General features: G+C 58.0%; 1 protein-coding gene across 1 annotated transcript; it reads left to right on the top strand.

The window, feature by feature from the left end:
- The first annotated feature begins 4,564 nt into the window (after positions 1-4,564).
- Positions 4,565-9,621, top strand: MADCAM1 (mucosal vascular addressin cell adhesion molecule 1). The gene is made up of 5 exons (XM_006052727.4): positions 4,565-4,993; positions 5,105-5,377; positions 5,797-6,117; positions 7,628-8,134; positions 9,275-9,621. Exons 1-5 carry the CDS (start codon positions 4,933-4,935, stop codon positions 9,385-9,387), a joined length of 1,275 nt encoding a protein of 424 aa, XP_006052789.1. The 5' UTR covers positions 4,565-4,932; the 3' UTR covers positions 9,388-9,621.
- The last annotated feature ends 559 nt before the right edge of the window (positions 9,622-10,180 follow it).

The raw sequence follows: 10,180 nt of genomic DNA, 5'->3' as shown, positions 1-10,180 counted from the left end.
CTAAAAGATGATGCTGTGAAAGTGCTGCACTCAATATGCCAGCACATTTGGAAAACTCAGCAGTGGCCACAGGACTGGAAAAGGTCCGTTTTCATTCCAATCCCAAAGAAAGGCAATGCCAAAGAATGCTCAAACTACCGCACAATTGCACTCATTTCACACACTAGTAAAGTAATGCTCAAAATTCTCCAAGCCAGGCTTCAGCAATATGTGAACCAGGAACTTCCAGATATTCAAGCTGGTTTTAGAAAAGGCAGAGGAACCAGAGATCAATTTGCCAACATCTGCTGGATCATGGAAAAAGCAAGAGAGTTCCAGAAAAACATCTATTTCTGCTTTATTGACTATGCCAAAGCCTTTGACTGTGTGGATCACAACAAACTGTGGAAAATTCTGAAAGAGATAGGAATACCAGACCACCTGACCTGCCTCTTGAGAAACCTGTATGCAGGTCAGGAAGCAACACTTAGAACTGGACATGGAGCAACAGACTGGTTCCAAATAGGAAAAGGAGTATGTCAAGGCTGTATACTGTCACCGTGCTTATTTAACTTATATGCAGAGTACATCATGAGAAACTCTGGGCTAGAGGAAGCACAAGCTGGAATCAAGACTGCCGGGAGAAATATCAATACCCTCAGATATACAGATGACACCACCCTTATGGCAGAAAGTGAAGAAGAACTAAAGAGCCTCTTGATGAAAGTGAAAGAGGAAAGTGAAAAAGTTGGCTTAAGGCTCAACATTCAGAAAACTAAGATCATGGCATCTCGCCCCATCACTCCATGGCAAATAGATGGGGAAACAGTGGAAACAGTGGCTGACTTTATTTTTCTAGGTTCCAAAATCACTTCAGATGGCGACTGCAGCCATGAAATTAAAAGACGCCTACTCCTTGGAATGAAAGTTATGACCAACCTAGATAGCATATTAAAAAGCAGAGACATTACTTTGCCAACAAAGGTCCATCTACTCAAGGCTATAGTTTTTCCAGTGGTCATGTACGGATGTGAGAGTTGGACTATAAAGAAAGCTGAGTGCCAAAGAATTGATGCTTTTGAACTGTGATGTTGAAGACTCTTGAGAGTCCCTTGGACTGTAAGGAGATCCAACCAGTCCATCCTAAAGGAGATCAGTCCTGGGTGTTCATTGGAGGGACTGATGCTGAAGCTGAAACTCCAATACTTTGGCCACCTGATGCGGAGAGCTGACTCATTTGAAAAGACCCTGATGCTGGGAAAGATTGAGGGCCGGAGGAGAAGGGGATGACAGAGGATGAGATGGTTGGATGGCATTACCGACACAATGGACATGGGTTTGGGTGGACTCCGGGAGTTGGTGATGGACAGGGAGGCCTGGCGTGCTGTGATTCATGGGGTCACAAAGAGTCGGACATGACTGAGCGACTGAACTGAACCGAGTGACATCTGGCTGGCAGCCCTGCCTGCTACAAACTCAGTAGTAATCTGAGTTTGCAACCTTGTAAACCTCCCCCTTCATCACAGCCTGGAGCAGCGGAGCAGTGCTTTCCCCCTCAAACACAGCCAGTCACCACACCACACTGAGGCTGCCAAAGTGGACGTGTGGGTTGGTAGATGGGGGAGCTTGTTCAGTTGAGGGCGGATGGATGCATGGGTGGATGAACAGCTGGATGACAAGTGGACAGAAGGCTGGGTAGATGGATGGATAGTGGTGGTTGGAGGCTGGTGGCCTAAGGGACAGAGTGGGTGCATAATTGTGGATGGCCAGACAGGCAGGTGCTGGGCGGGCAGACCTGAGTTATCTCTGCCCAAGTCTGCCCACACCTGCTGAGGTCAGTTGGGGCCTGTCCTGCCCCTGTGCCCTCCTTACCCCCTCAGCCCAGCTTGGCCAGGGAACTTCAGGGACCATCAGGGACATTGAAGAACTGATTGAATAGCCCTGTCAGGCTCTAGAACCTTCTGTGGGGCTATGTAACAGGCCATCTTTGACCCTCATAGCCTCCATCTCCTCCCTTAACCTCCCTGAGACCACCCAGGCAGGAAGCCATCCAGGGAGGGGGCTGAGGGTGACATCCAGGGTCCTCCAGCACCAGAGTTGAGTGGGGCATCTGATGTGGTGGGGGGGCGGTGCTCCAATGACTCAGCCCTGCCCCAGGGCTCTAGCTCACACCAAAGAAAATCCATGAGGCCCCCAACTGACCAGCGATGCTAGCAAGGGAAGCTGGCCAGGCAGAGTACAGGGGTCCTGGGGGAACAGGTGTCTCCCGGGGCCAGGGCACTGGCCTCTGGACACCCTGCTCAGCCCAGTCCCCCGCAGAGCCCTGAGATCATCCTGGGGAGCAAGGAGGGGGCTAGAGTGTCCGACCTCCGGCGGTGACAGGACCCTCCATGGAAAGGAGGCTTCCAGCAGAGATCACTGAGGACTTCCTCTGTGCAGGGGGCAATGCTGGGAAGTGGGAACCAAGAGCAGGAAGCCCAGGGTAGGGGGTACAGCCAGACCATCAGCCCCCCTGGCAGCGGCTCCCATGGGCTCAGTCACCCAGGGGCAGAAGCAGATGTCCCTGGAGCAGCCTAGGAGTAGGGTTCAGTCTTCCACCCCCTCCCCCTGGTGCTGGCTCTGCTCCTCCAAGCACCTGCCCATCCCTTTCCTCCCCCATCCCTACTCTGTCTCGGTGTCTCTGCCCTTTCCTGTCCCCCACCTCTGCCCGGAACCTTCTTCCTCTGTTGAGCCCACCTGTCCCTTCCTCATGGTGCCCTCCATTGATGCCCTGGTCATCGTGTCCCCCTTAGCACTGCCCTCTGATCACTGCAGGCATCTTTAACCCAACGGTTCTTCGTTCACACAGGCAGAGGCTTGGTGCTGGAGGGGCCAGGCAGTTGGGGGGTGGGGGCAGCAGGCCCACGCCTTGCAAGGACCTTGGCTGCCAGGGCAGCAGGAAGCCAGGTCAGGGGCTGGGAAGAGACCCATTCACCAGGCCGGCTGCCCCCCACCCGGGTTAAGGGCCCAGCTTCCCGAGAAGGGCCCAAACCTCCGGCCTGGGGAGGGACCGCACCTCGGAGCCTCCTTCCTGTGCTGCCTTTCCCGGCACCAGGGGTAGGGGGATGGGGCCAAAGAAGCCAGACTCTGGGTTCACACACCTGGGCCCCCCGAATCTCAGCTTCCATCCTCTGATGCCAGGCCCCCCCAGCCTGACTCCCATCCCCAGCCCCCCAGCCTCACCCTCCAACCCTTGGACCACCAAGCCTCAGCCTCCTTCTTCTGTCCCCAGCCCTCTACAGCCACCTCCTCAGCTCACCCCAGTCCCCAGTCCCCCCAGCCTCAGCCCCTCCTCTGCCCTTAGTCCCCCAGCTTCAGCTCCTCCTAGCCCCAGTTCCCCCCTAGCCTCAGCCCCTCCTCTGCCCCCAGCCCCTCAGCCTCAGCTCCCCTTCTCTGCCTCCAGTCCCTGATCTTGGGCCCCACGTTCTGCCTCTGACAATTAAGATATTGAGAAGAGGGCATTCCCTGGTGGTCTAGAACTAGACCCCCATCAGGGAACTAGATCCATCTGCTGCAACTAAAGATCCAGCAGCTGCAAGGAAGACGGAAGATGCTGAGAGCCACAACAAAGACCCCTGCACAGTCAAATAAGTTTAAAAAAAAAAAAAAAAAAAGATGCTGAGAACACAGATGGGCAGAGCTGGTAGTGCTTAGAAACTGGCATCTCCCAGCAGGTCCTCTCACTCTGAAGTCAGGGAAACTGAGGCACAAGTCACACCTAAAGTCAGGCGGGGGTGGGGGGCAGCCAGGACCCTCCACCCTTTTCCTCCTGCGTGCCTGCTGTGCTTAGAGTCTGGGGTCACAGCACAGGCCACAGCAGACAACGCCCCCGCCCCGGCTATTCCCAGTACAGGGGGGATATGACATCAGCCATTTGACCTCTCTAAGGACTTGGAGGAAGTGGGGGGAGGGGAAGCTAGCTGGGGCGCTTCCCACTCAGGAGGCTGCGTCTGGACACAGCCCAGCAGAGAAGGCATGTGCTAGGTCCGGAGGCTGCCAAGTGCCCAGGCTCCGGCCGTGGCCTGAAGTTTGGGTTTTTCCCTCTGCCACGGGGCAGCCGTGGAGTGTCTGCATGCTCAGAGGGTGTTTCTAAATCCACTCTGGTGCCCGGTGGTGAATGGCCTTGAGGGAACCCAGGACCAGGCTGAGGGTGGTCTACACAACGGAAAGGGCAGACGGATTCAGGCGTTGGGGACACGAGGATCTCGGGCCTGGCTGATGATTGCTGTGGGTCCCCTCCCAGGCGTCTCCTCGGAAGACGCTCCGTGGCCCCGGGCTCCCATCCTGCCTGCCCATTAGGCGCACGGGAGACAAGCTCAGAGGCGGTTACTGCGGTGTCGTAGGCATCGTGGGCTGCAGCCCCATCACCCCCCAAGAGACCCCACCACCCCACAACATCCTCACCCCTGGGGGACCTCCCCCCGCTCCGCCAGGACCCCTCTCCAGGAGGTCCACCGCAGGAGAACCCCAGCGCGGCCGCTCCAGCTCCCAGGAGACCGCTCTCCATCGCCCCCGTGCGGCCGCTCCGGGTAGTAAAGACCGAGAGTCCCGCGACGGCGCGAACCTGGCGCCAACCCCGGGCCTGGCTCCTCCACCGTCAACCCTCTCCTGCCTCCATCTTCCGAGGTTGCGTTTCTAAAAGCGAGGCCTGGAACCGGCCCAGGCCTTCTACCCTCCTGTTCCGACTTCGGCCGCTCCCCTACCGTGCCCCCGCACCTCTCGCCCCCAGCCCCTGCCCCTCTGTCGCCTCCAGGGTCGTCGGGGGTCAGAGTGGGAAACCCCCTCGGGAAACCCCCGGGGAGCAGCTGGAAGAGGGGAAGCGGGGTCGCGGGGTCGCGGGGAGGCGGGAAGGAGCCCGGGACGCCACTATTTAAGCCACCGCCCCCACGGGCAAGGGACAGAGCCTGGCCGAGCATGGAACGGGGCCGCGCCCTCCTGCTTCCCCTCCTTCTGGGGCTGCTCCAGCCGGGCCGCGGTGAGCGGGGAGGGGCCGCAGACGCGCGTGCGGAGGTTGGGGAGGTGATGGGGGACCCCACGTAGGGGCCTGGGAGGAGGAGGGCGGAGCTGAGACCGCGGTCGCCCGCAGGTGGGCTGCTGGAAGTGGATCCACCTGAGAGCCAGGTGGCGATGGCCGTGGGCGAGTCGCGAAACTTCACCTGCCGCATGACCTGCGCAGACGGCAGGGCGGCCTCGGTGGTGTGGCGGGGCCTGGACACCAGTCTGGGCGCCGTGCAGTCCGGCGCGGGCCTCAGCATCCTGTACGTGCTCAACGCCTCGCTGTCTGCGGCGGGGACCCGCGTGTGCGTCGGCTCCTGTGGGGACGTGAACCTCCAGCACCGGGTGCGGCTCCTGGTGTTTGGTGAGCCCCCGCCCCTCCCCACGCCTCTGCGCCCTCGGGGCCCCGGCCGGCAGCACTGCTTTCCCTCCGTCCCTTGGCCACCTCCGCCTGGAACGCTTCCCGGATTGCCCACCACGTCCCAGCTCATAGCCCGCCTCGCAGGTCCTCCAGAGTCGCTCTGCAATCCCCGTTCTCCGCGCATCCCTCTCCCCCATCCACCCCCCCGATCCTCCAGGACCTCACCCCCTGCCTTTTCCGCTCTGGCTCTGGACTCGCTCTGACACCTTATATTCTAGCTACACAGGCTGTCGTAGTGGGTCTCCCCTGTCCCGGTACCCCAGCAGTCTCCAGGAACCCCAGGCCCCACCTCCACGCCCCCTCTTCCAGGCGCAGCCCTAAACCTCCTGGTTCAGCTCACCCGCTCGTCCCCTCCCCCACAGCCTTCCCTGACCAGCTGACTGTATCCCCTGAGGCCGTTGTGCCAGGGAGGGACCAGGAGGTGGCCTGCACGGCCCACAACGTCACACCTGCTGGCCCTGACACCCTCTCCATGTCCCTGCTCCTGGGGGATCGGGAACTGGAGGGAGTGGAAGCCCTCCCGAACATAACTGAGGAGCCCCAGGAAGGCGAGGACTCGCTGTTCCAAGTGACCCAGCGCTGGCTGCTGCCCACCTCAGAGACCTCCAGCCTGCGCACCCTCCATTGCCAGGTGACCATGAGGCTGCCCGGCCTGGAGCTGACCCGCCACCGGACCATTCCAGGTGAGCCTGCGCCCGTGGGGAAGTGGACAAGGTCACACCACCCAGCACCTGAGTCCCTGGTGAGCCCTGGGTGGCTGCCTGGCCACTCGTTGGGAGTCCTGGCTCCTCCCTGCACCCACTGGGTCTCCACCTGGACAGGTCTCGCACCACCAGCTAGAGGGAAAGTCACTTTCCATCCTTCACCTGGCCTCCAGTGGCAGCCAGGGGGCTACTTCTCACTGGTTCATTCATTCAACAGATTTGCAGCGCACCTACCCTGAGCCAAGCCCACCAAGGTGCTGCTCCTACTCTGCCCACAGCCCTCTAGGGCTCCCACCTCCCTCCAGGAGAAAGTCCAAGCTGGCTGCACCCACCCACAGGGCCCTGCACACCTGCTCTATCCCCCTCCCTTCTTCCCCTTCACTCACACTGCAGTTCCTCCCACACTTCAGGGGCATTGCTGCCCCAGGGCCTTTGCATTGATGTGCCCTCCATGGGAATGCTCTTCCCTACAGCTCCCGCACCCCCCTCCTTCCCAGTGAGGTCTCCTTCCCAGTGAGGCTTGCCCTGATCTTCCTGCCCAAGAGGTCCCACTACCCCCCCAAACACACACACACACACAGGCCTCTTCTCTTCCCCTGTTGAATGTTTCTTGACACCTTTTATCAACATCCGACTTGTGTGCTCGCTTTTTCCATCATCTGTCTCCCCTGCTGATGGTTTCACTAAGACAGGAATGTGTTCATGGCTGTGTCCCCAGAGGCTAAAACAGGGCCCAGTGCATGTAGGTTTTCAGTAGATACATCCTGAATGAATGAATGAATAACTGTTATCCTGGGGGCCTGGCCCATTGTAGGTGCACAATAAATGCTTGCTGAATGAATGAAAACATTTAATGTGGGGCCTGGCACACAGTAGGTGGTCAGTTCACGTCAGAGGTTACTGTTTACTTTGCTCTCTTCTGGGACAACCCCACCCATATCACCAAGCCTGTGGCAGCCTCTCGCCAAGCAAGCACAGACTGGTTCTCTGACAGGGCACCCCAAAACTCACATTAATGACTGGGGGCCTGGGGGCCTGGAAGGTTTGGCCTTCCCTTGCTGAGGTAAGGGAAGTAGGGTGGGGTAGGAAGACCCTCAGTCTCTCATCTGCACCACAAGGTGGTACAGAAAGAAAACTTAGGCACGTCCTTGTGCCTTAGGCAGGCCCTCTTCCCTCCCTCCCTTCCTCCCTTCCTCCCCCCTTAGCCCCATAATAATAAAGTCCAATGCCTGCATCACTCTGCAGCCCAGCCCCTAGATGGGGGCTCTCACGCCTCTTAACAGATTTAGACACTCGCTGGTGTGTGTGTCATGGGGGGCATGTCAGACCCCGATCTTGCTCCTACCCACTGGGATACCCTGCAATTCATCCAAGTGAAGGACAGGGCTTGGAGCAGATCAGGTCCAACCATGTGTTTCAGGCGGAGAGAGGGAGGTAGGAGAGGGGCCTGGGCAGCAGGTAGAAAACAAATGGCTGCTGCCTTTTCCAGTCCTGCAGGGCCTGACCTCCCCGGAGCCCCCGAGCATCACCTCCTCAGAGCCGCCCACCATGACCCCCGCAAAGCCCAGCATCACTGCGTCCCCGGAGCCCACTGATACAACCACCCCAGAGCCCTTTGTCATGAAGCCCCCGAAGCCTCCCATCACCACCTCCCCCGAGCTGGCCTCTACCTGCAGCCCCACGAGTCCTGGCCCCGCAAGTCCTGGCGCCGCGTCCAGAAACAGCTCCCCCAGGCCGTGCCTCCCGGAGATCCACCAGTCGTCAGCATCAGGGGCTTTAGAGCTGCTGTGCGAGGTGCCCTGTGGTCCCAGCATGGCTGTGCACTGGACCCAGGCCCCTGGCGGGCTGGAGGCCTACGAGATGCGGGAGGCGGGGGCCCAAGCTTGGCTGAGCAGCAGGAGCACGCTGTGGTCCGGGTGCCATCCTGAGGGCTGGTTCCAGTGTCGCCTGGACCCTGGGGGCCACACAGCCAACCTGTATGTGGTCCCGGAAATCTGTGAGTTTGGGGACTGCAGGGGCCTGGGAGGGAGGGGAGCCTTGTGTCCAGGCCTTAGACAAGGAGTGCCCTGCTAGTCAGCCTGTGTCCTCACCTGTCTAGTGGGCTTCCCTGACCCTTTAAGGGTCACAAATCACAGCTGCCTGCATGGCGATAACTAAGTTTCAGGGACCCTGTAGCTGTCACAGCATTTTGTAAACCCTGTAAACTCGACGGACTGAGACAGCCTGTGGAATAGAAACAAGACACAGACACATCAGTAATTCCAGTTTTTCTGGAAGCCACATTCAAGAGGGGAAAAAAAAGTAAAAATAAGTTTGACGATATATCATCAAACCCAATATATCTCAAATGTTATCATTTCAACATGCAGTCTATTAAGAAGCATGACTGAAGTTTGTTTTCAGACTAAGTCTTCAAAATGCAATGTGTGTTTTACATGGACAGTGCTGTCCACCCAGACTGGTCACACTTCAAATGCAGCTGTGGTGAGGGACCCCTCACTGGACTGCCCACTTTTTAAAAAAATATTTATATGGCGATTTATTTATTTACTTGGCTGCATCTGGTCTTAGTTGCAGCTTGTAGTACCTTTAGTTGTGGCATGTGGGATCTAGTTCCCTGACCAGGTATGGAACCTGGGTCCCCTACACTGGGTGCTGAGGCTTAGCCACTGGACCATCAGGAAGTTCCTGGACTGCTCACTTCTAACTACAAGGTCCTAGGCACCTTTCCAAAGAGTTGCTCTAAAGGCCTTTGGGGGCTTTCCTGTTGGCTCAGATAGTAAAGAATCGGCCTGCAATGCAGGAGACCCGGGTTCGATCTCTGGGTCAGAAGATCCCCTGGAGAAGGGAATGGCAACCCACTCCAGCATTCTTGCCTGAAGAATTCCATGGGCAGAGGAGCCTGGTGGGCTACAGTCCGTGGAGTCACAGAGTCAGACACGACTGAGTGACTAAACACCCAAAGGCCTTTGGCTAGTCCAGGGATTTCTGTACATTTCACAAAGGTGTTTTAAACTGTTAAGTCCTTTGTACAGTTTCAGGGAAACTAGTCAATCCGTGAGCCCTTAGCAGGCTCTGCCGGGCTGCTCCCCAAGCCTGAAGAGGGCTGCAGGATTCCAGATGCCTCTCTCTCCAGGCTCCCCGACGATGTCAGCTGCCCTGTGGACCAGCAGCTTGGCGCTGGGGCTCCTTCTCCTGGTGTTCCTCACCTACCACCTGTGGAAACGCTGCCAGCCCACAAGCCAATGACCTGGGCCTCACACCCCCACCCCGCGTAGACCATACAAAAGGAGACTTTCCTTCTACTCGGTTGTGACTAGAGGACATGGGCAGCATTCTGGACAGCAGGCGGTGACCGTGGGCTCCCTACCCTGATGGCCGGCACATCCAGACTCCCCAACTGGCTGGGTGTCCCTTCCGTGGGCCCCTGGGGAGCCGACCCTCCATGGTGCAGAGCTGGAAAATAAAGAGCATCTAGTCTGACCTTAGTGGTTTCTGTCCTGGTCCCACGACATGGGAATCCTCCGCACAGTTCCAACCATCCTCTGCTCTAGGTGACTCTCCCAGAGAGGCAAGGAAGGACAGACACCACCGCAGTCCCACGTGGCCAGGGCTGGGGGAAGGAGGCGTGTACTCTGCCTGGGGCCCCTCCCTGCATGTGGGAACTCTGAAGCTTAAAGAGTAACTGCTGCTGCTGCTAAGTCACTTCAGTCGTGTCCAACTCTGTGCGACCCCATAGACGGCAGCCCACCAGGCTGGAGAATCCCTGGGATTCTCCAGGCAAGAACACTGGAGTGGGTTGCCATTTCCCTTTCCAATGCATGAAAGTGAAAAGTGAAAGTGAAGTCGCTCAGTCGTGTCCGACTCTTCGCGACCCCATGGACTGCAACCTACCAGGCTCCTCCGTCCATAGGATTTTCCAGGCAAGAGTAACTAGGAGTCCTCAAAAGAAGAGGAGAAAAGTACTTGTTGGAGGACCGCACGGGCAAAGAAACAGAAGGGTGCTTGATAAGGGAAACTGTATGTACTTTTAGGGTGGCTG

The sequence above is a fragment of the Bubalus bubalis genome, chromosome 9 (assembly GCF_019923935.1).
Source record: "Bubalus bubalis isolate 160015118507 breed Murrah chromosome 9, NDDB_SH_1, whole genome shotgun sequence".
Lineage (NCBI taxonomy): Eukaryota > Metazoa > Chordata > Mammalia > Artiodactyla > Bovidae > Bubalus > Bubalus bubalis.
This window is presented reverse-complemented; position numbering and strand designations above follow the sequence as displayed.

What these genes read in the sequence shown, in the direction of transcription:
- MADCAM1 (XM_006052727.4), top strand. Translation starts at nt 4,933, where the DNA reads ATGGAACGGGGCCGCGCCCTCCTGCTTCCCCTCCTTCTGGGGCTGCTC. An exon ending in GCTGCTCCAGCCGGGCCGCG is followed by an intron (nt 4,994 to 5,104) that starts GTGAGCGGGGAG and finishes GGTCGCCCGCAG; the next exon opens with GTGGGCTGCTGGAAGTGGAT. An exon ending in GTATGTGGTCCCGGAAATCT is followed by an intron (nt 8,135 to 9,274) that starts GTGAGTTTGGGG and finishes CTCTCTCTCCAG; the next exon opens with GCTCCCCGACGATGTCAGCT.